General features: G+C 41.1%; 1 protein-coding gene across 1 annotated transcript in view; it reads right to left on the reverse strand.

The window, feature by feature from the left end:
• The window catches only part of MSRB3 (methionine sulfoxide reductase B3), a 95248-nt gene extending 69544 nt beyond the window's left edge, over window positions 1–25704 (reverse strand). Inside the window, 3 exon segments of the mRNA XM_067313933.1 lie at window positions 1774–1900; window positions 25497–25608; window positions 25610–25704. Coding sequence (XP_067170034.1) covers window positions 1774–1900; window positions 25497–25608; window positions 25610–25704 — 334 coding nt within the window.
• Window positions 25705–26055: the final 351 nt, after the last annotated feature.

The following is a 26055-nucleotide window of genomic DNA, read 5'->3' on the forward strand; positions in this document are numbered from 1 at the left end:
AACCCCCTCAATACACCACACACAGAAAAACAAACCAAAGGCAAAGCTAGCCTACATTAATTTATAAGCATCTGGGGAATTTAGATTCCTCTTAAAATATGTGAAATATGTGATTGTATATTATTCCACTGTTAGCAGATGAATTTTGGTTTATAATTTATATATATAAAGTAGCCAGTCAGTGGAACTCAATCTGTTAATGTTTGCACAGTTATGGATCAAACAGGCAGGAATAAACAGTAGTGTTATTAGCTTTTTACTACAAAATGTGACCACTGGATTTTGCCAGAAAAGCAAGTTGACAAAAATGCTAACATAATGCTTTGCAAACAGGTACGCAAAAGAAAAACCTCCTGCAGACTGCGTTTCTAGCTGGCCAACTTTGAGATCTCCTTTTTGGGGTAAGAACAAAATGGACAAAACACTGTGAAAGCCCCATTTTAAGGCATGCACCAGCAGTGTGAGCGCATATCAAAAAGTGCATAATGAGGGCTAAGGAAATTTGCTTATCCTATATTTTTAGGATTTTAAATCTGGCTCAGCAGCACATACAAAAGGAAACAAAGGTCAGGCTGACACAATGTGGGCTATTCTCTCTCTTCCTCAATATGTTTGCAGCTCCTATCTAGGTTAATGGGAGTTTTGTGCACATGTGGGGGGAAGGAGAACACAAATGCTGCAAAAATTGGACTCAGATTTAGTTCAAATAAAGTGTAATCAGCTTCAGAAAATCCATCAGCTTGAAAACTGATGTCTTATCACTGAAAGAATCTTTAGAACATCACCTCCATATGCTTGTTAAATACATCTCTGGAAGAAAAGTGCTTATAACATTTTGCACTCTTAGGAAACAGTTGTGAGTGTATTAATTACAAACACTCAAGCTGATTCTTATTCCATGTTTCAAATATTGATCAGCCAAGATTGTATCTTTTTTATTTAGGTGTCAAAAAAATTCCTAGTAACTTTCTAATTAACTCACTGAAGCTTTTATTTTCACTCACATAACTATGTACACTGACATTATTATGCAGACACTGCACATGCTGTTGCTGTTTAAGTGAAACACAAAATACTTAGGTTTAAGGTTTTAATCATATAACCAGTTCATAGAGATGGGGTCTTATGGCAGTCCTCACAGATCTAACTTCAGACCTAGGACATTACCTGGGAAGTGCAGCTGTGTCTGAGCATTATGTTGCTTGTTTTCATATTCATTTACTTATTTAGAGAAATGTCTAAATAATACGCTGTTGGAGGAAAGAAAGAATTATGTTTTAAGTTCTGCACACTTTTTGTACATACCTTTCAGTGAAACATACTTAATTTATAATAAAATTGTAAAAAGGGACACATTAGTGTAAGGACAGTACACTTGCACAGATTTCGGAAATTATTTTTAAGTCATATGATTTAACAGTAATCTATATGCTAAATTCTGTTAAGTATCTTTTTTAATGATAAATGACATTGAACACAACCGATTTGCAGTTTAATTGCACTATTTTTGCCAAGAACGAGGAAAACACTATAAAATTTAAGAGAGAATATGTTGGACAAGGAAGCTGGATAGCATTTCCAAGCATCTTAAAATCTAGGATATGAAAACTCTAAACCAAGCCAGTGACTTATAAAAAAGCAAACAAACTTCTGGTTCAAGGGAGAATTTAAACAAACCAGAGCAGCCCAAAGCACGCTGTTTCCTGCAGCAGAGACACCCGTTCCTAAAAGGGCCTTCATTACGCATGACACAACAAGCAGCACCCATTCAACCTGAGGGAAGCCCACAGGCTCGCAGGGCCACTGGCTGGCTCTTTGTCACCAAATGCAGCAGGTTGAATGCAGACATCACTGTGATATCCTCACCAACAAAACCAGAGGCAAAGAACAGGGGCAAGAGCTGAGTAGGGAAGAAAAAGAAAAAAAAAAAAAAGATGAGAACAAATTAAAACATCAAAAATGTTAAAATACATTCACAGAAAAACAAACGCTCACAATTTTATCTAAGACCGCCACATGGGAGTACAATTCTGAATGCACCTTTCTCAATGGGTTTAACCTATTTCTCATCCCCCCTTCAAGTTTTGATACAGAGTACATAATATTCAGTGATGCAGCTTTCTGTGCTACCAGGTGGGAGGGAGAGGGCATGTTTATAGGGACCATTCACATCATCTGCTTTAGCTACCTAACTTTGAGCAACTCAAGGTAGCAACCTACTTAGTGGAAAGTGAGGGGGTACTAAAGGGTAAGCCACAGCACCTAAGTTAGATAGCAGGAATCTCTCTTTTAACATCTAGTGATGCAGGACAGATCAAATGTGCAGGCTTTTCTTTTTTTTTTTTTTAAACAAAATCAAACTCCACAACATTTCTGAATGGTGAATGCTGGAAACCAGTCATTGCTAAAAATTGTTCTTTTGATGACTTGTTTAAAGAACATGACATTTGATTGCAATAAACTTGCCAGATACCTTAAAACCATGACTTTTTTAAAAAGACAGGAAATAATTCGCATTGTAAACTGTCCATGAGATATATTTAAACAATCTTCCGGCCAGTTTAAATATAGCAAACAGAGAGATAGCAGTGGCAAGATTTTATTTTAGAAGGATTTCATGCATGAATACTAATTGTTTCATTTACTCTGTGATGGGAAAGAGGAAACGCAGCTGCCTTATAGCACAGTCATTCATAGCTGCAGCCTGCTTCAGAAGATTATGTGACATGAGGGACTCGAGCCAACCTCCACCGAAGTCAGTAACGAAGCTCTCATTGACTCCAGTGGAAGCAGGATTAGGCGCCAGGTGGCTAATGAGCCATACTGCACCACTCCCCAGCTCCTACAAGGCACCTTCTTTCTTTTTTTGAATATCAAAGCAACAGAGCTGCAGGATGCAAATGTCCAGAAAAGTACTAAGGAATGGTTTTGTCTTGGACATTTCCTGAGTCAGACAGAAGTTGATCATGGTCTCTTCCAACCCCCTAAAGAACAAACACATAATACAGAGTAATATATATTACCAAATTACTCTGGAGTATATCTGATAGAAAACTGCTTGTATTAGCATGCCTGAACTCTGACTTCTCCAAACTAAACTCACTACAAAACCAAAACAATTTTGTGTTACTAAATGGAGACAAAAAAGCACTACACAAGGAACAGCCTGAGCGAACCATTAAACATAAATAAACATGTCATTTTCACGAGTGACTGCAGAACCGGTTAAAAAAAAAACAAAACTCCAGAGCAGACTACTGACTAATAAAAGATTAAAGATCTATACGTAACAAGCCCCACAAATAAAAATGTAATTTTTTTCCTAGTGACCTTCACCGTGAGGAATAAAGTGTGCAGTGCAAATGCAATTACCTAGCAAAGCTGCAGCCTTACTGTGCTCCCGCAGCTGACCATAAAACGTCTTCCTATTCTGTCTCGCGGAGCGCAGTGCCAGGCGGCCCGCGCGCCGCCAGGCCGCGGCCATCTGGCTTGTGTCAGGGCCTGCGAGGCAGGCAGCTACGGCGCAACAGGAAGCGCTGCAGTGATGTCACTCCGCAGGTCAGGCCAAGAACAAAGATGTATTCTGCAATTAAGAAGCCTGGGTGCCCCGAGAGCGGGGGCCTCCAGCATGTGCCGACGGCTGATTTATGGTTCACGCTGGTTTTGCTGCTCCCTAAATAGGCGGGCACCATCTAGCGGCAAAAAGAAGGGCCTCAGAGAGGAAACCGGAGGGCAGCAGTGGTTGTGGCGAGGTTGGACGCCGCTGTCCCAGCCCACAAGCCCTGGGCCGTGGGGCTTGCTGTCAGCGCGTGGCCCACCGCTCAGCACGGCTCCCCCAGCAAGGCGAGACGTTGAGTGTCTGCCGAGCGGGGGAGCGGCGGTCAGAGCCCTTCCACCAGCTCCCGCAGCTCAATGCAGCTACAGAGAGCTGAGCCACCGCAACCTGCCCATGGAGATGCCAAGCGGGAGCTAGTCAGGGGTTTCAGAGCTTCTCCTCCCTGCATAGCTGAGGCTGGCAGAGACACACGAGCCAGAAATTCCCCGTCAGTATATGGGCTGCTGGCGAAGTATTTGCCCTTTGGCCACTGGCCACCCGATGGCACAGGCTCCTTGCGGTCTGCCACTAAGCCACCTGGAAGCCACCGTGCTTTGAAAACGAAGATGGATGGCGTGGGATCGTCCTCGAGTTTGGGAAACTTGTGTTCTGCTCTGCATGTGTGTGTGGACAGACTATAGCACAGTACAAGTATGACTAGAATGAAATCTTAATTAAAAGCACAGAAACAACATCTGGTCTCCAATGCTTACATTTACTTCATTCATATCACAGCCCTGCGCTTATTTCTCAGTTAAAGACTGCCAATAACTTCAATGGGAACTTTGTTTCCTGTAGAGTTCACCAGACAGTTCTGTGAAAGCTTGGCGTAGGCAGAAACTCCCAGCATAGTAATTTTTTGTAGCTGTTGTTTCAAATTAAGAATATTCTTAGCTAGTTCGGAGTTCAGAGTGCCAAGGGACAGACAGATCAATCCTTATATGGCTAGGTTTTTACAGAAGCTGCCTATATGATGTCTTACGCATAGTTATGAAAAGTCTCCCAGTGCAGCCAGACACAAGTATCTGATGAAGACAGAGTGCACGACGTGGACATGAAGGGACTCATCATTTTTCTGCGCTTCATTTTTCCTGTTGTGCACTCTGTCAGCCTAACAAATGTGCTTCTTAATGATTTTGGATTTACCTCTCCAGACCAAAACCATTTCCCTGCTCTCTTTTGTTAGAAGTAAACAGGATCATAACTCCCTCAAGTGCAAACAATTTAAAGGAAATTATCTGAAATCCCCAAGGATTATAAAATAGATCCTGACCTCTTGAAAACGTCAAATATTTCAGTGTTCACCAAAATGTTGTTATTTAGTCTCAAGTATTCATGAAGACTTCAAGGATATATAAGTCCTGAAAGCCCAATAAAATATAACTGAGCAATCATGAAAGTATTTTATTGAAGTTAACAGATTTTTTTCTTTTATTACTGATGTTTTGATCGCTATTTTTATTTACTCTGTATATTACAGCAATGCCCAGTAGTTTCAAGTAGCACCAGGACCTCCTGGTGTTAGGTACTGTACATACATACATATGAAATCCCTGCTGAAGGGTGCTCACAGTCCAAGATTAAGAACTGCTTATAAAGAACGGGCAAAGAGAAGAACAAAGTTAAAATAATTACAATTTTCACCATCTACTAAAGCATTTGGTTTGAAGGTGCTTTTCTTCTTTGTCTGCTAATTCTGTGGGTACAGAGAACAGTTTGATGGAGAACAACAGTAACCTAGTTGTGTCAGATGAAATGTTTACTCTGCTCTTTCTGCAGCAAATGAAAGCTTAGCCATATACTTCAATAAATCCAGGAACTGGCTTTGCAGCTCAGATTTATTCAACATGAAGACTCAGAGCATAACAAGGAACATGGAAAGAAAACACCATTTTGGAAATATGAGTGTCAGTGGTTTAACCCGGACCTTTGTAGGGCTAAGCAGGGATCCCCACACCAGCACTGAAGGCAGATGCCCCAGCCTCCTGGGCAATGTCACCAAGCCGGCACAGCGCTCCACCCCGGCTGAATTTCCCTGGTAGGCGCCAGAGTGAGCAGCCTGCGCCCAGCAGCACGCTAACTCGACTGTGGCATGTAGTGCTGCCACCACGCAGACCTGTCACCCCGCGATCTGCGCTACAGCACCACAATGTGCCCATTTTCTTGACAGATGAATGCACCAGAAAGAGCCCAGCACACAACTTGCAGTCCAGGGAGGCGAAGGGAGCTGCTTTTATAAATCACTTGAAGACCACTCCCAACTCTGTCACAGGTCTGGGTGTGCTGCTCAGGGCACCCTGTCTCCCTGCCAACCCTCGTGGTCAAGGCCAAGCCTCTCAGGCCCCTGCCCCACACTCCCCCCTGCAATCCAGCACCAAAGGTGCCATCGTGCAACTTTCATCTGCCTGGCACTTGTAATATGGACGCTATGCACGGAGGTAGCTTGTAAATCTTGTAAATCATATAAATGTAGTAGTAACTATGTGATTAGGTGGGATTTGGATGCCTTTCACTCAGATTATAAACATCGTAACTCCAGGAAAGCCTTCCTTTTAGGATGTTGATATCCTAATGTCGACGTATGTCGAAGTACTGCCAGCTCTCAAGAGCTTCCATATTGTCAATTGCAAAGGTTCAAAAATCACAAGTTAGGCCTCAAAATAAATAAGATTTGTTAAAAAATAACGTAAGGGTCTTCCAAATTTGTCCTTCAGAAGTTAAGAATTTTGTATGTACTCAGGTTATGTTTTCTCAACCTCGGTCTGCAACTGCAAAAATGTCTTTGGGAGAGGGACAACTTGAGAGCTAAAATTCTGATATTACCACATCTTGCTTTTAGGAGCTGTAAGGAAAACATCAAGGGTCTCAAGAATTGATAACACTACTGTTTTATTTCAAGTTTTTCTATATTTGGTGCTTTCCTGACAACTCAGATCCAGAAATCCCACAATTACACAAGAATCCCAGCTCTCACTCACAAGAAAAATGGGAAGTTTTAGCCCTTTACTAGTAAATTAAAAAAAACAGTAAGGCAACTGGACCCAAATTCTTAAGGGAACGATTATTTCTTCCTTGCGCCAATAATGAGAACTTAATAGTGTGAGGCTTCTACTTTTTTTTCAATTTCCCTCTCCCCTCCCCGAGTCTGTGGCCCCATTTTGAGGACAGGAAACAATTACAGATACATACACACTAGCCAGAGAGGCAGCCTCTTATGTCAGGAATTTCTACGCCACTGAAAAAAGCAAAAGAGCAAAAATATTGCCATATTGGAGAAAACCAAATAACCAGAAATAAGAAGACAGTAAAAGCCTGTGAGTCTTATATACCCAAGTGTTACATTAAAAGTTTAATTTTAATTAGTATTTGTTTTGTTAAGTTTCTCCAGCCCAGCAGTAAGTTCAAATAGTTGTTTTCTAAAGGTTTTTTTTTCCTTTTTTGATTTCTGACATAAATCAAATTATAACCAAATGTTTAATTGATAAAACAAAGTGAAATATTTAATATATACATTCATTCCAGCCTTACTATTTGTATTTTTATTATTATTATTTTGCTTTTGCTCACACAAAGCTGCTCCTAATCAGACTCAGCACCCAGAGCGCTGCTGGAACAGCAAGTACCGCCTAGAGACCCACACGAGTGGAGTAAGTACTTCAGTACATCATGGACTTTTGTGTCTAAAGTGTTACTTACTACCTTTGCTATGAACAAAAAACATTTTTGCTCAAAAAATTCTCTGCTACTGCTGAAGCCCTTGGTCTCTCCTGCTCCCCCTGTTGCACTTAGTGATTTTTAGGGTCTTCATCATTTGAGGTAAATGTCTTAGGTTTGTTATGGTATATGCTACGGTGGGGGGTAAGGGGAATGGTTAATGGCTTATGGGGAGTTGTTTAATGGGTTCCGGTCTAATACCATTACAGAGCTGCCAGCAGGAGACCGGTGCACTGAAGAGTTTTCAGAAGGGGAATAAGGACTCTTGGTCACTTACTGGAGAAAGAAGAAGGGAAGAGTTCCAGTTCCTTCTTCAGATCCAAGAAGGTCTCTGATCTTTCACTAAGCATGTAGTCCTAAATTCCTAAACTAACACCTTTTCGTAGGGCACACAGTACTCTCCCCATGCACATATACCTCACTGCCTGGACTGACAATCCCCTCCTGCCCTGGCCTCCTACAAGCCAGCAAGAATGAGGAGGAGGCAGTCTGCAGAGCTCAAAAGACGCAAATCTTGTGTACATGCATTTAATTATGTTTTTAGACAATTGCATGCTTCTGTGCTTCTTACCCTATTTATAGCATTCAGCACAGAATTGTAACATTAACTGCCAAAACCTTTGGAAATTCATCTCTAAAAAGAGATTTTAGGCTCTAGATTTTAATGCGCTTGTAAAATATTATCAGTTGATATTGTAAACTGAACATGTGTTTTCAGAAGTTCCTGATTTACTATTAAAATACCCTGCAAGAGCTCACTGCCTGTTGAGATACTCTAGATACTCTAATCATTAACAGGTAAAAACATGCAGCAAAACATCATACATGATGTTTCTCAAACATGAATGATGAAACTTCATGTCTCAAACATATATGATGAGACTCTCAAAAGCTTATTAGATAGTCATAAAACATTTTAAAAGAAGCTAATCTTGTTAGTCTTACAGGTATACAAAAGAACTGCAGCATTTAACTTGCAAGCTTATCTGTAGTACACACGTTTATTTTTTTTCCTCACACAATACTAGTTTCCTAATTAAAGCCACAGAAATCAGGAGTATTAAGTCTGAATTCCCACTTCCCTTTGAACACTCACAATTAAAGCAAGTTTCACCCAGCTGTTTGTGCTGGAATGTGCAAACTGAATGTCAATCCAGTCTACTTTTAGGAACTTTATATTGTACCCTGATAAAAGAGGTAATTACTGCCATATCCAGAATCACAGAATCACAGAATCGCTGAGGTTGGAAGGGACCTCTGGAGATCATCTAGTCCAACCCCCCTGCTCAAGCAGGGTCACCTAGAGCACATTGCACAGGATTGCATCCAGGCGGGTTTTGAATATCTCCAGAGAAGGAGACTCCACTACCTCTCGGGGCAACCTGTTCCAGTGCTCTGTCACCCTCACAGTGAAGAAGTTTTTCCTCATATTCAGATGGGACTGTCTGTGTTTCGGTTTGTGCCTGTTGCCTCGCGTCCTGTTGCTGGGCACCACTGAAAAGAGTCTGGCCCCGTCCTCTCTACACCCTCCCTACAGATATTTATACACATTGATAAGATCCCCTCTCAGCCTTCTCTTCTCCAGGCTGAACAGCCCCAGCTCTCTCAGTCTTTCCTAATAGAAGAGATGCTCCAGTCCTTTAACCATCTTAGTAGCCCTTCGCTGGACTCTCTCCAGTAGTGCCATGTCTCTCTTGTACTGGGGAGCCCAGAACTGGACACATCCAATAATATTTGAGTGAAAAAACAGGAAATGTAAAGCTTTACACTTCAGGATAGTATTACTGTTAGAAAGAAGCCTAAACAGGGAAGTTCAAAACTTTTTGTTTTTTTTGAATTTTATATGAAATACATTTAATGTCTCAAAATGCAAACTATAGCAGTTGTTTCTGTACCCACAGAGCAAGCAGCCCTGGACTGCATGCCCCCTGCACAGCACCCAAGCGCAGCACACACCACTGCCACAAGCTCGAGGGGCGCAGAAGCCCACTGCCAGGGGCTAACAGTTTCCACCACAGTGCCCACAAGCCAGTCCTCTTTCTCATGTAAAAACTGCTAATATAGCCCAATCTAGTAATTTTACTGACGTATCATCTTTACATTCTAGCTGGGAAATTTCAGTAGCAATGTTGTCTATACTTCATTGACAAAATAAAAGATTTTAGCTGGAGTAGGGGAGAAAGCAGAAAAGGCTAAAGACTGAGAACAGACAAAGAAATCGAGGAAAACAGGAAAAGAAGATGGGGAAGGAGCAGAAAGAGTGGAAGCAGTGCTACCTGTACAGAGGGAGCCTACAGTCTCGCCTGCTCATCCTGAGGGCAACTCTGTGACACAACGTGACAACTAAATCCTTAAGGACTAACTACATTCCATATTTTATCCTTAGACTGTGTATAAATATCCCAAACAGGTTAATGAAAGATTGTTTTATGAGTGCAGCCTTTAGCACAGCTTTATTCCCCAAACTTTGCCCCTCCATCTAACAGAGATGAGATTCCCACAACAAACTACAGATACTCATGCAGGCTAAAATGATCATCCTTTCAACCAAAGAACTCTCTAAAATCTTGTAACATAAGCCAGATTCTGAAACCTTCACTCGCAATTCCCGGATAATTTCACTGATTTCAAGTTTTAAAAAAATGCAGTCTAAGTAAGGAAGTAGGACTCTCTGTGTCTGCAAGTCTTTGCATTTCTATTCTGGATAACCATTCTAATATAATATAAAAGTCATATATAAGAGAAAAACACTACATTTCAGCAGAGAACAAAAAGCTACGTTCAGTTTTAATTTCATTAATGAATTTAGCTAACCTTTTCTCTTGTATCAGCTGCCAAAGACGGGAAGCTCACACCTGTTACCAGAACACTCATTCTTGTATGCTAAACTGGCCACTTAAATTGTGCCTCTCTCTAGCTAGTGAAAGACCAGCTTGGCTATATACATTTTATACACCAGTATAACAAAATCCCATAAAGGTGGGTCCAGGGACCAAACTAAATGGCATGGGACAAGAGAGGATAACCAAAACAAATACTCTCTTGGGTATTAGACCATTATGAGAAACAAGAGGGGAAAAAGCACTAATTCTCCCTGTTCCACAACTGCTCCCCACTGGAGAAGAGAACTGCGACATTCAAACCGCCTTATTTTCTTACTTAACATTTGCACACAGCATTACGGTGGTATTGGTCCTCTCCGAAAGGTGGGGACATCCAAAGGAGAGAGTTTGCAACAAGGCCTGGCACAATGGGTGAGGAGGGGACTAAGTGGCCACTAGAAGAAGCTGGGAGAGACCAGCCTGGGCAAGAGCAATGCACACGCAGGCAGACCACAGCCAGGGAACCATGCAGAGACCGTGCAGGCTAGTAGCTGCGGGAAAGAAGAACGGGCAGTTTGGAAGGAGGAAGTCAAAATGAATTCTTAGAAAAGTGAATTGAGTGATTAACAGTTTTAAAGACAAACCTGCATGCCCTGCCTTGAAAACAGCTAAAAATACTGAGATGTTACCTTAATGTCACCTTTTCATAACTACTGTTCTTCCTCCAGCCACATTATAGATCCGCAAATAGGAGAATCTGAGAGCTGATCTGTACTACTGGTCCATTTGAGATTATTTAAGATTACTTAAGTAATCTCAAGATTACTTGAGATTACCTGAGATTACCTACTTTCTTACAGAGCAAGAAAGCATCAGGAGAAAGAGAAAGAATTAACAAAAATAAAATGGGGAACTATTTGGCTAGTATAATAATGAATCACATCAGTTCTACACTTTGAGTACTTGAAGGGGGGGACTTAATTCTCCTGTAAGTAATACAAAAGTTAAGAGGGTCCTTGCTCAAGGGACTCCAGCTTCATCTTTAAGGAGAGGTGTAAAATGGAAGGAGATTTCATTAGTGTTCAGAGAGGCAGGACACTGCAAGCCTAGTGGGCAACAAAAGAAATGAGAAGAGAAATTGGAGTGTAAGGACAAGAAAAAACAGTGACTGCAAGGAGAGGAAGAGACTAGTCACGCAAGGAATCCCCAAAGCCTAGAATGAAAGAGGATCCACGGCTAAAAGCAGAAGCTGGAGTCTCTGAGCCCTGCAAGTGCTCACACATCTTTCACTTGCAGATTGTTTCTCAACAGTTATAACTGGTGATGCTTCCCAAAGGAGAGTAAATGTAGGTCAACTGGGATTTTCCCCCATCTATTCCTGTCCCTCCCAGATCTCCATGCACTAAAATAGAGCTCTGCTACACTTTGGTTTTCCCAAACTTGGTAGCCTGCCAAACATACAGCACATTCCTTTTATGGCAGTAAGTTTATAACTACAACAGCCATAAACTATTCTTAAATGGGTCTTTTTTGAGAATCTCAGTCCTTTCAACATCTTGAAAAATATCTAATCTTTTCCATTCCAGGACAGGCCTCTCCTGTGTAGTGGTAAAGATTTAATTGCTTCTGGTGCTCAGATGATGAGATACAAGCATTCAGGAAATTACCTTTTAATTTAACAATTCGTTCTGGCAAGCCTGAAAGCTTTTTGCTTTGCTCACCAATGAAGAATTGCTTTTCACTACTAACAGAAAAAAAAGTAAAAAAAAAAAACCCTTTTGCATTACTGCTGTATATGGAGCTATCCAAAAGTCACTCTAACAATGAAGATATGATATTTATTTTTACAATCAGATAAATTTGAGGAGGGCTGCTCTCCCTCTCCACCACTATTTGCTTTGTCAGGCTTACCAGCACAGTAGAACTAACAGGCTTTCTTTTCTCTATATTTTTAATTCAGGACAAATCACATGTATCAATTACCATGACATGAAACACAATCTTCTTTTTTAGCAGTGAACAGAAGCCCCTCAACTGAAATTTCTATTCTACTTTTAAGAAACAATTTCATATGAGTTTTTACTTCTCAGAGAAAAAAGACTAATTTTGAAGATTAAACCAAGGCATTATTTGGAATTGGAGTTCTTTTAGACTGTATTATTATTTACCCAGAACTCTGTGCTCCTTTACTTCATGGTCTTCTTCCTCAACTTACAATGCTTATTTGCCTAGGTAATGATACACAATAGATACGTGATATGAGCTGCATCTCTTGTGGAGAATAGCACATAAAGAAATGAAGCAAAAAGAAAGTCTCCAGCTGAGAATCGTAAGACATAAACAGGACTTCCAAGTCCGGTTTAAACATGAGAAAATTCCACTCTTTTGAAAAGTCGCCCTTGAACATTGTCTTACTTATTCCTAAAGTGAGACAAGTGAAAGCTTGCTATAAAAATGGCTTTACAGTAGTTTGCTGAATGTGCACTCATAAACCTAACAGCACAGTCACTCAAAGGCTTGCTCTCAGTGCAGGAGGTGTTGAGGCAGCTGTAACTCCTACTGCTCAGATAAGCTGAATCCTGAAACACAGATAGCTTCTGAAACATTGACAAGTTTAATCTGATGACCCTAATTCATGAAGCACCGTAAGGAAATGTAGCAATGACACTTCTTAGTCCGCTGAAGGAAACAAGGTCCCTAAATTCCTCAGAGCTGAGAAGAGTTACAGGTCCTGCCACCCTTGTGGCCTCTGATTTAATGAGCTCTCAGAGCAAAATTTGTGTAAGGAATAAGAACCCCCCAAAAAGCACTGCTGTCAATTGCAACAGCTCACTAACGCATCCTCTACGAAGGGCCAGGTGCCATGCAGTTATTACAGTGTATATGGGAAATGACCAACAAATAATCACTAATATACGGCCAGCAGGTTTTTAAGATATTTAAAACTCTTTCAATTGAAAAAGTGATTCATTGGTACTAATATCTATTTATATGCATATGCTCACAATATACCCATATGCACCCTACTACAAAAATAAGCTTTTCTAGTGTAAAAGACATACATAGACCCACACCCTACCCAAACGTCAGCCTGTGCCATTTCATTCAGCATTCAGGTCTTTAGCACAAGCCATTTGAAAACTGAGTTATTTCCTTGCATTTTTGTAATTTACTACAGTAGAAAATGCAATTTTTAAAGTAGACTGTGAACCAGACTTCAATATGATATCCTACTTCACAAAAAAACCTTACAAGTAAAGCACAGGTTTTGTAAAATTTAGTCACGATTTCTCCATTAGCTAGTATAACAGCATTTCAGTCTAACTCAAGTTATTTATTTCTTTTTTATCATCTCAGCTACTAGAAAAACATTTCAAGTTAAAGACATTGTAGCTGCCACTCTCTCTGCAGCAGTCTCCCTTACATGGAAATTTTCTACATGGCTTTGTTTAAAAACCCATACCACTCGTAACCACAGAGAGGAGCCACCTCCCTTCTCTAAAAATATATATTGAACAGTATCATGAGTTATCCTTCAAGCAATCTCCTTCAAATAACATCCTGAGCACACAGAAGTCTGTGCATCTGTCAACAGAATAAAAGTACTCTTTAAAAAAGTACCTTTGACCACACAAATTGTGTCATCCTGGTACTTAGAACAGTGTTATGAATATACAAGAAAACCTTCAATCTTTTTATCCAAAAATAGTTTATAAAAATTATAGCACACAGAAATTTTAATACTGCACAAAGACCAAGGATTTGCTGGCACACTGTAATAGTAAATTAACCACCCTAAAAACAAATGACCTCTATACAGTTAAAAAGGCATTTTAAAACACATGTAACTCATACCATTAAAAAATCCCACAAAATTTAACTGAAATACATGTCTTACCTAGTCAGAGATGTCCTTTTACTTTATATGAATAATAAAATTTTAAGAAGATAATAAATACAATGAATAAGGAAAAAAGAATATTAATCTTTAGAACTTATATCTTCTTTGAACTTCGAGTACAATCAGATGAGTTCATATTGAATGTCAATCACAGAAAAATGGGAGAGCAAAGAAAATGATTTCTGTCCTAAGAGCAACAAATCTGACTAAAATAGAAAGATTATTCAATTTTAACCCACTGCCAAGGCTAGATTAACTTAACAAAAACTTCGCTTAAATTTCTGTAACATATTTTCTAAAACAAATCTTCACTTGGTTAGGTAACTATTAAGTATCTTGATTACCAAAAAAAAAAATTTATACAAATTTTTCTGCTACTATTTAATAACAAAGATTATATTTGTGTCTACCTGCATTTAGGAAATTAGAAGGATAAATATACTTACTCAGGTTTTCTTTATTTTTTGTGCAAGAGAAAATGTCCAAAGACAAACTTTTTTTTATTTAATGAAAAATTTTACTTGGAATCTGTGTCAGCTGAATTCTGATTTGCATTCCAATGTAATTTAAAAATGCACAAATACAGCACTTTTTAATTAGTTAAATATACTTATATCAAATGTGCTGCATATAAATTTGCACCTCTGGGCATCCAAAAGCTATTTTTCAATTCATGAACAAAAGAAGTATTAATTCTATCTATATAAATCAGCTAGTTTTAAACCTGTTTTGATAATTTCCCTCCCTTTTAACTGTCTCTCAAATGTCCAGAAAAAGATGTCTCATCTCTCTCTCTTAATAGACAGAAAATATTTAACAAACCTTATGGTTTTTTTTCAGTCTATACTTCCCCAACCCCAAGTGAATTCAAAAATGCTCATACTATGCCTGCCAGCTGAGCCGCAACCAACAGCAATTACGCAAAAACTTCCTGCACAGCAGAAACTGAAGTACTTACCTTCGGAAAAAACCATACATACATCCCCCTGCTCTATTAGGAGCGGTCGCATCATAGGGCTGATACTGGAGCTACTCCCGGGGGCAGTGCCTGCGACCCCAAGCACTACTGGAGCTACCTGCCAGCCTCGTGTTCTTGCCAGGCTGCTGCTGTCGCAGCTCCGGAGCAGCCCCACAGCCGCACATCAAAGGCCTGCCGCTCTCCTTGCAGCTGGCAGTGTAAAGAAAGAGCTAGCTAAGGGGGTACACACGCCACAGTGATGGCCAACCTTTCCTTTTTTTCATTTTTTCTTGTTTGCAGGGTCACTGGGAGAACAAATAGAGCAGCCAAGTTAGTTCTCTTATTCCCTTGGCCTTTTGCTAATTTCAAGGTTTGCAGTTCATTTTCCCATGTGGATCAATACTTAATCAAAGTTAAATTTGGACTTTTTTTTTGCATAATCTGTTCCATTTCCTTGAACAGAGGCAGCAACACAGTATGTGTGCACAGCTCCCCCCTGCATGAGCCTCCTGTCAGGAACTTAAGCCTTGCCCCAAAATGCAGTTTGTTTCTGTCCCACTCGCACTCCAAAAGAGGGAACCCTACCATTTAAACATGGTGAGTCCTTATTTCTCCTCCCTGTCCTGACATTTCACACAACTCACACAAACACATTAAAAGTTCCTTGGTGAATCAGCCATGTCCCACATGGCTTCCTTGGTTTTCTGTACCAGAGTGCTGTTCTGACTGGCTGCTTTAACGCATGCCAATGCTGAACGTGCAAGCCTTCAGCATCCTTTCTCAAAATACAACACAGGACTTATCAGCTGTATGTCCTTCCACTTTAATATATATATATTTTTAAATTACTGGTTACAAGTCTATTCGTTTGTTTGGTATGTTATTTTTACAGCATGGATTTAAAAATACAGAAAGATTCCCATACATTTGTATGTGTATTTAAATGGATAGATATACATTCACAGATATAACTCTCTAGATGTTTGGAAATTTTATGCAGTTGCCTTAGCAAACAAATAAGAAAATGGATAAATAAACCATAACGAAGGACTATGATCAGTTAACTCCATCTGCAAATGTCACTCTTCGCAAGCAAATACAAACAAAGCAGCACACACAACAGATTACCAGTTTGAAAATAGTCTGTCTAGACGACCTTCCATGTCAGTAAATTTGACAGGTTTTTTAAGAAACAACAGAGGTAATCATCCAAAGTAGTTGCAATGACTAACTTCAAAGTTTTCTACCTCTGTTGCCCAGATCTTTCTGCTCACAAAACAGCAGTGGGACATGACAGTCACCAAGACCTTCAATGAACTGTCCTGTCAACAAAACTGCTGAAGCTGCATGTTTCAGTCCATAAATCCATAACCACTGGGGGAAATACAGAGGGTCTTAAGAAGTTCTGTGCATGTAAAAATGCCATAAACTGTAAAAGGTAGGTTTAGATATTTTACGTTTAAATTGTGAAGATACTAAATAAATACTGATCCTTGGCAAAAATCTGAGAGGCAGCACTGTCCTAGTTCCTATCAGCAAAGCTAATTCCCAGCAAGAATATTTAACCTTAGCATGTCTTAATGATGGCAGCACAAGGAATGTTATCCTGGATGATATATATAAACATATACACATTACACACTCAAACTTGGTGCAGTGGACACTATTAAAGCATAGTACTTATCTCCGCATATATGAATAGTTCATTCTACACAGGAACTACCACATAGAGCCATGGTCCAGCATGTGTATATTCCCAGTGTGTATGTACAGAGGACCCTGAAATGAAGCAGAGTGCAGAGGTCTCTGTGCTACACAGTCCACACGGAGTCCGAATGCAACCAGGAACCATGTATCTACCTTCACAAAGGTTTGTTCATTCATGGATAACACCACATGAACACAGGCATACTGCTTCTGGACCAAGCAGCAAACTAGATGATGAGACGGGGAAATGTACTAGTATCACACGTATCTACTACGCAGTATCAGTTGTTACCAAAATTAAGCATGACTGGAATTAGTCTTCTGCTAGACTGTCCATGGTCTGGTCCTGCTCTAGAATACGCCGAGCTTCTGTCTGACCGCTACCTCTTTTTCCAAGGCTAAGAGGGTTACTTGTCCCTGCTCCAACTGCAGAGAAGGTGGGTTAGAGGCTGGACGCACAAGATGGCCCTCTTGTTTTCCCTCACCTCAAAGTTGCTCCCTAAGGGACTGCTGGAGTCTAACAGGGCTGCTGCAGGGATGGGTCAGGGAGGGCGGCAGCCCAGGCCTGAGGAAAGACTTACCCTGGAGCAGGGAGCACGGACCACGGGAAAGAAGGAGGGTGTCCCAGGGGCTCCCGAGTAACGCCTTGCACTGCATGTTCCTCTAGGAGGCAAATACTCCAGGAAGAGGTCCCAGGCCCCGCAAATAAATCACATGAACAAGGAGGAAGAAAGATAAGCAGATTGGGATACGTAATCCCCACCCCACGGACCTTTGAAATCTGAATGGCTTTTTGTCTAGAGGATTAGCAGTACTTGGTTTTACAAAGTTTCTGGTATGAGCATTGTGAAAGTTTCTAATAGTATCACCCATGCTCCCAGGTCCAAGGCTGACTTCTGCAGAGCCAGCTCAAGGGCATCTCAATCCGTGACACAGAATACCCCTGATCTGGATTAAACAAGATAGGATGGGCAGAAGTTTGAATCACAAGAATAATGGGTAGTACCCTCTATTCCAAACTTCACATAACTCTCCCACTGCAATGTCATAGGCTTGATAACTGGCTCTGTTCTGTACTTAATTTGTATCGATTTCACATTCTGATCAAAGGTTAAAGACTCAGTCAGGTTAAATCTTCCCTTTCCTACAGCCAGAATTTCAGAGGACAGTAACAATGCTGGAAAGACTCATCTTCTCTCTCAAAAGCTGAGTAATTACTTCACATTTTTCCTCAAAGACCACCTAAAATACTTTGCAAAAGTAACTTCCCTGAACTTCTGCTTAGGAAGCATTTATTACACAAATTCTGTATAAAACTTGGGATGATCATCATTTTTCTCCCATTAATTTTCTATCAACAAAAGGTGCACTGAGGATGGTCTGCTTTCCCAGAGTGTTTGCCTCTCTTCTCTGACATTTATCTGGATAAATATGAGACTATTATTAGAAATTAGTCACACTGATGTTGAATCACCTATATTCCTGGATGATGGAGCTATTGGGTGTCTACAACCTTTGTCTGGGGTTCCACTTCCTCCCTGACAGGTTATGAAATTTACCCTAGAGCACGTGCGAAACGAGCCAAGACAATCATTCAGAAAAGAGCAAGTATCTCTGAGAATTTATGAAAGGCAAGTACCAAAAGTTCAAGAAGAAGCAGACAATGCCCATTTTTAAAAAGGGAGGAAAAAGCAATCAGTGAACTACGAGATCTATGAGCCTATGTTCAACATCCAGAAAGCTTTTGAAACAAATTATTAAATAATCCATAAATAGGCAATTGAAGCAATAAGCAATAAGCCTATTAAGCAATAAGCAACCAAGATGGATTTGCCAAAAACTAATCCCATCAAGCCAATGTACTTTTCTTCTTTCCTTCCAGTCTACAGGAAGGAGGAAAGCAGTAAATCCAATAGATCTCAACTATAATACAGTTTTTGACAGAGCCCCAAATGGTATTTTTATAAGCAAACTAGAAAAACACCTTCCTTCTGGATTAGGGTACTATAATGTGGGTACGTAACTGAAAAACAACACTCAGAGAAACAAGCGATTGCTCACTGTCAAGCTGGGAGAATACTTAAAGTGATATGTCAAGGGTCCAGCACTATTCAGCACTTCTCTTACAAAGGTGAAAAAACAGCAAGTACTCTTATAAAATTTGCAGATGGCACCAGTCTGGAAGGAATGTGAAATACTCTAAAGAACTGGACAGAAGTCAAGATGATCTCAAGAAACTGGAGAAATGGCCAAAAATCAGTAAGATGAAATTCAATAAAGTCAAGGGCAAAAAAACCACATTTGGAATGAAAGAAAAAATCAAATCCATGAAAACAAGATGAGGAATAAGAAACCAGCAGCAGTACTGCAGAAAGGATCTCAAGGTTACAACGCCCATAAATTGAGTCAACAATGTGACACTATTGCAAAGGAAGGCAAATGACAATCTGTGGAGTTTATTAAAAAGAGAAGCATGATACCTAATTGCAGGGATTTGGGGGGGATCTGCTCTCCTCAGGAGCAGTATCAGCTGGAATACTGTGCTGGTTTGGGGCATAAAACACAGAAGAAACTGGGGAGAAGAAACACAAAGGAGAGAGAAAAATCAAGAGTGGTTCAGAAAAATCTAACCTCTTCAAAGAACTTTCAAAGAACAGGAAACGTTTAGTCTATAAGAGTGGGGGAGATAAGATAATGCTCTGACAACTTGCATCTTGTCTTAAATAGTATTACATTACAAAGCTATTACAGTGACTGTCTATATTACTACCATAGTTATTTCTTGATTTTGTCATATTTTAGATAAAATGTATTGTTCTGTACTTCATATGTAACAAAGCAACAAAAAAGGCCTTTTTTCCAGACGACGACTTTATTTCACGTTCTAAAGGACTTCAAGGGCAGTGTCTGAGAGACCTGCAAAGTATCTGTTGTAATCCTACCCAGCATGGTACAACTGCTAAAATAGTTTGGTACAGTTCAGCACCTCTCTAAAGTTCACAGGCAAGCAGCAAAGCTGCCTCGACTTTCTGATATGGGATGCCAGGTTCTGTGGTAGTCCAGAAACCAAGGTTTCCTGGGTGCCCGGTGGTTCCCTTCCAAAGCGAGACACTAACTCTCTACACAAGTCAGTGCAAATCACTTCCCTTGTGTATGCCTGGTTTCAAGCAAAAGCAAGAGCACCCTGAACAAGCGTGAACACAGACAATTTTTTTTTTCTTATAAAAAGAGATTTTAAAAAGTGCACCGTCAGCAGCGTGTCTCTCCGCTGTACATACAAAGCAGTTAATGAAATACTGATTTTAATCCTGAAAAAAGTAGGAAGCTAAAGACACAGTCTAAAAATAGAGTTCCCACAGCAAGCAGTTATATACTAAGACTCATTCTCTTTTCCTGCAGCTATTAGAAAGCAGAGATGATTAAGCTACAGAAAACCAAGATCACCTTATTTGTGATTGGGAGTTTCTGCATTTGCATTTCAGGGCTCTAACTTCACACACATGGCTGATTCACTTTGACTTCTGTGTGTGTCCCCAAGCTGACAGCCTAGCATCTGTTCCTTTCTTACTTCCTTTCCTTCCACAAACTTGTCCTGTGGCTGCTGCTGGTGCTGCTAGTGTGGAAATAACAGAAGCCAAGCCAATCCGATCTGCAAGCCTTGGTTTCAGGATCATTTATGCTGGATCAGCATGCTGCTGGATCACTCAGCAGTATGAATTTGATTCGAATCAGGTGTGGACCATGACTGCACATCATCAGGACATACAATGAGAGATTTGCATCGGTTTTACGCTTCCATATCAAACTTCCTGCGAGACACAGAACAGCGACAATCTGATCCTTGTGATAAAGCCTGCTTGTACAAACCTAACCAATCTTTTCTTTAGCTGATTTAAACAAGTACAATCACTTTACATCAAATCAATGCTTTGCTTTATGTTGCCACAATGTACTTGAACCAGTCACAGGAAATCTAAGGCCAGATTCACTATAATGTCAAGTAACTGCCACAGGAACGGGAAGAGGCATCTGTACATGAATCTGACCCCAGACAACCAACTTCAGAGATGCTTGAAAAGTACAAATGGTTAAAATTGCCTACTTTCCCTGACTGCATTTTGAGGCACAGCATAGCCAGTGAATTTCCTTGAGAACCACATACTGGGAAATACAGTAGAACAAGAATGGGGAAATCTCTTAGCCAGACTGAAAATTTTCTGGACTGTTTTCTTTTGACTATGACTGGCACAAATAACTTCCTCAGGAAGCTTCTAAGATTCCTTGTGTTGATATTTTTTCCATTTTCATTGTGCAGTCTGAGTGAAATTGATGGCATTTGGTGGTTACTTTCCATCAGCGTTATTGTTTCCTGGTAGTACTGCTTTGTTTCCATCAGGTGAAACTCACAGGCGTTGTCCCTGCTTGGGCGAACACGGAGCTAAAGGGTTCCCTTGGGAAGTACTTCCAATTGCCATGCATGAAGTTACCCTCAGATTTCTTGGACATGTTAAAACTTCCCAACAAAACAATGCATTAGCACAGTCTGTATGTTTTGCTAAATTGCTGCCTACATGTCAAATAAATCATTAATCCTGATGTTTGGATGCTACAGAAAGGGAATAGCAAGCTGAGAAGCTCCACAGTAGTCTTGTCCTTAAACCTGTCTGTACTACACTCAGAAGTTGAATCATATTTAAATATAAAATGTACTGGAAAGATCATTTCCACTGCTCACTATAAATAAAGATGGCCTATGCTATTAATCATATTACAAAACAATGTTGAACTATAATGTAAGTCTATGAAGACAGCAAAACCATATTAGCACCTTTTAAGTTTAAATACTGTTCTTGTCTGTTTTGGGCTAGCATTGTTTCAGTTCTTCAAGCCTTAAAGTCCTTATTAAGAAAAGCTTCTTTACTCCCAGTAACAGTTGCTAGATTGTGTGGTTTTCAGATAATGTTCTGGGAATTGAGGTTGTTACATGACAACCAGAAGGCTGAAGCTAAGTAGATAATTTACAATTACCTCATCATAAATGGGGTTCCCAAAGAATTCTTGCACCCTATTTTCAGACAAAACATAAGGATCACCATCCTTCCAGACAGAAGACACAAAACACCCCTTTCAAACCTGCAAAGACATTCTTCATCTGCTAGTAGAAGTCAATAACACAGTTTGTGCTCCCTTCCTTTTCCTAAGTGGTTGATTGGAAATTAGTTTTAAAACACTTCTAGTTGGTTATGCATTCACAGATTTCCACAGAGGAGGACTTTAATCTTTAATTTTGTGGGTTTGTTGTACCTAAAACATATTAATAGTTTACTGAGAACCTAAGATCTTTTCCAGACAAATGAAGTATTGCAAAGATAATAATAAAACCTTGTAAAAGTGACAGGAGCGAGGGAAGGGAAAGCTAACCTATGGCTCCTTCTTACTCTATAAGACACTAAAAAAAAGAATGCCCCAAAAGCTGACAGGTTTTTTTTGTTTTTTTCTCTTTTAAAGACCTTTGGCTTGGGTAGAGAGAATTGCCTCTAAATAACTCCATGTATGGACAGAATTATTCCAGAGCAAGAAACACCCTATATCCATTTAGCCTTGGACTTCATTCCAAAATAAGCATGCTAACTTCAGAGTTACTGAGCAAAAGCTTTAATCCATACCTCCTTATTCCACTTTAGCTCTTACGCACAACATCATAAATATACCAAGAATTTGAGGTTCCATTTTTCTGGGTGATTTTTGGCTTGAGGAATCCTTAAACAATTCATGGCTAGACTGAGCTATAATTAGGCTGAGAGTTTATCCCACCTCCCCATCAGTTAAACTCTCTACAGTGAGTTAATTAGTTACCTGAATGCCATCAAAGCTTGAGCTTTTACTGCAAAAAAAAAAAAAAAAAACATATTCTCTGCCTACCACTAATACAAATGTTGGGTGTTGCTGAAGTGTTGCTCTGTAATGAGGAATTATGCAACTTGAGAGATATCTCAAAATTGGATGGCTTTACTGCATCACTAGCTTGTAGTGATGCCAGTCGGATGCAGACGGGCAGACTTCTTAATCTTCTGGCTGAGAAGATTAAACTCTTAACAGAATGATCTCTTCTCTTCCCCTTCTCCCTCACATTCCCCCATCTTCTAAAATACACCAGACAACATAACAAAGAAACTCTTAACAATCTACCTGAAAATGAAATTTCATTTTCTAGCATTTCTAATGTAATAAATAGCCTGGCCTTTCAATCACACAGAAACAAGTATTACCTTGCAAAGTTGACAAAATCCAAGTAGGTAAACAAAATCATCCCATACCTTCATTAAATATCAGGACAAAGGGCCAGTATCTTCTTCATGTGCATGTTTCCCTTATCAAACAGCTGTTAAGAATTCTTATGGTATGTAAATGTAAAAATCTATATGAACCAAATTTCTGTGAGACTGTTTAAACACCATCAGTTGGAAAAATCAGCAAGGTCATTCAGTCAAGGGATTTTATTTTTGTCTAGAATCAACTGCTTTATATGACTTTGTTACCAAATTTAGAAACATCACTCCATATACATAGGCAACATTTTTAAAGATTGTGCTTTTGGGGAAAAAATATAATTCTTTTTTCCTCTTCAAAAGTCTTTTCAAATTTGTACTATAAAGATTCAAGAAACATTAGACAGGAAAAGGAAAAACAGACCACATTCTGGACTGAACTATACATAGTTTAACTCCACTAACTTTAGTGGTTTTGAGAAATCACTGCAGAATTTTATCCAAAAATCTTCCTTCATCTAAGAACGATAGGATTACTTAGTAACCCTGATTAAACTATTCACTATATTTGACTCCCTACATAAATTTAAAAAGACAATCAACGAATTCTGTTGTTCTAAAATAAGACATGATTACAGCAACACGGGCAATTCTTTCAGAAACTATGAGCAAGCATCTGATTAGGATGACAAGCCACATGGAAACTACTTCCAGAATGAGACTTAAAGGGCACTGTTACCAACCAAATTTGGCAGACAAGGAATCATGACAAACTGCAAAGGCATGCAGCAGTGCAATAAAAAGTTGGGAATCATCAGGAAATAAGATTGTAAGCACTTGTGTCAATTCAGCAAAGACAGGAACACAAACAAGACAAATTCTAAGCATTAAACACTGGCTTCAAAATAAATGGCACTACGCCATAGTGGGAGTGGATCTGGGTCTTCCATTTACAGACTGTTTGTCATAAACAAGCCGTATCAGTATGGCAAAATATCTGCTTATTGCAGATATCTCATTCTGATGTCTTTCAAAACAGCATACTTTCAGAACCATTTTGATTATAAAAATAGGAAGGTTAAAAGAGAAAGAACTGAAAGCATGGCACATGTAAGGCTCTGTGCTTTCTTAAAAGATTATATATAAGCTTAGAAATCTTACAAATATCTAGTATTTGTTATTGGATAACAGCAGATATCTAACATAATCTATAGATATCCATCATTAGATTTTATATTGTTAGTACACAGTTACCCTTTATATAAGATCACTGTGCCTTCAGACAGTCTTTACGCTAAGGAGACAATAGTTAGAATCTTGGCTAAAGCAGAAAAGCCAGCAATTGTAGCAAATTGGTCAAATATTACAGGGAAATTAATTTAAGTCTCATTTCTATTTCCAGGAAGATTAAGGTGTACCAAGTACAGCTATATTAACTGGAAGAGAGTAAGAAATAAATTATACTTTAGCCTTTGTATCTACTGTATTTGTTAATAGCATAACACAAAATAAATACAGTGAGTGAGCATGCTAAACTCCCTCTAGAGAACTATGACCAAATTCTGAGAGCATGTATCAAGTCTAAGCTCTGCTTCTGATCAATAAAGCTAAATTTACCAAGCAGACAAGCATAACAGAACTGAACTAATATTTATTTGATCAAGAACTGCTGCATCAAGTCAACTGTTTTGTTCTACATTGTAGCAAATATTTTCCTGGTTTCTAAGGCTTAAGAAGATGCTGCAGCAAAGGCATCTAAAACCTACAGTCTTCATACTATATCCGTGCATTCACATGATACATCGGCACAAGGATGTTACAGCAGCACAAAAAAAAAAAAAAAGATGAAAGTAAGTCTGTGAAATTTGAAGAGACGTGGAGACGGCGAATAGTTTTCCTATGAGATGCTAAAACTTCATCCCAAAGCAGAGAAAGCGAGGCTGGCCAGGTAAGCGGCGTCTGGTTCTCAGGCCACGAAACGGGGATGCCACGGAGCGACCTACTTCAGAGGGCTCAGCGAGCCCCGCCGGCCTCGGGCGCACAAAACGCTTATGAGCGCCGCGTATTACGTTTCCTATCGGGGCAAGGCAGCGTTGCGGCGGACCTTTACACACGATCAATCCCTTGGCAGCCTGCGCTCCGCCGCCTCGCGCCGCGCTCGAGCACAAAGCCGCGGCGGATCCGTTACCGGCCTCCCGCCTTCCCGCTGCGCCCCGCAGGCCGCTGCGCGGGGTCGGGTAACGTCTCCCCGCCGCGGGCCAAGCGGCAGCAAAGCGGCCCCCGGCGCGGCGCCGCTCCCCGAGGCGCTGCCCGCTCCCCGCCGCCGCCGCAGCCGCCCCCAGGGCGACGGCCCCGCGCGGCAGGTGCGGCCCGGCCCCAACGGCCGCCCGCGCCCCTCGGCGCCGGGGCCGCCCCGCCCCCGGCCCCTCGCCGCAGCCCCCGGCCCGCCCTCCCCGCCGCGGCCCGGCCCCAGCGCGGGGCAGAGCGGAGCGGAGCGGGGCGGGCTGCCGGCCGCGGCGGCGGCTCCTACCTGCGGCTCCTGCGGCGGCCGCCAGGAAGAGCGCGGAGAGGAGCAGCGGCGGCGGCGGCGGCGGCGGCGCGGCGCGGCGCGCACGGGGAGGGAGGCCCGAGGGAGCGCGCGCCCCGGCCCCCCCGGGATGGCAGGGACGGGCCCCGGCGGCGAGGGAGGCATGACGGGAAATTCCTGGGCACCGGCCGCCAACGCCAAATATGAGCATGGAGCCGGGAGCGCGGGGCCGCCCCGGGAGCCGCCGCTGAGGCCCCCCCAGCTCGCTCTTGGCCCTTTGCCTTGAAAGCAAATTTAAGCAGAACTGCCCTGTGGTATTTAATGCTTAAAAAGAAGTGGGGAGAAAAGCAGACGAGCGCTGACGGCTTACGTGTTTTTATTCCGCTGACAGGAAGGAGAGCAGCCAGCAGACCCCCGTCCCAGGAGAGAAGCCGCCAAGGGGCGCCCTGGTAGGCGCCGAGGTCGCGGCCTGCCTGCGCCCTGCCACCGGAGGGGCAGGCGGGAAGGCAGCCCTGCCGCAGGAACCAGGGGCTCGCCGGGGGCAGCGTGGTGCCCACCAGCT

The sequence above is a fragment of the Apteryx mantelli genome, chromosome 1 (genome assembly GCF_036417845.1).
Source record: "Apteryx mantelli isolate bAptMan1 chromosome 1, bAptMan1.hap1, whole genome shotgun sequence".
NCBI lineage: Eukaryota > Metazoa > Chordata > Aves > Apterygiformes > Apterygidae > Apteryx > Apteryx mantelli.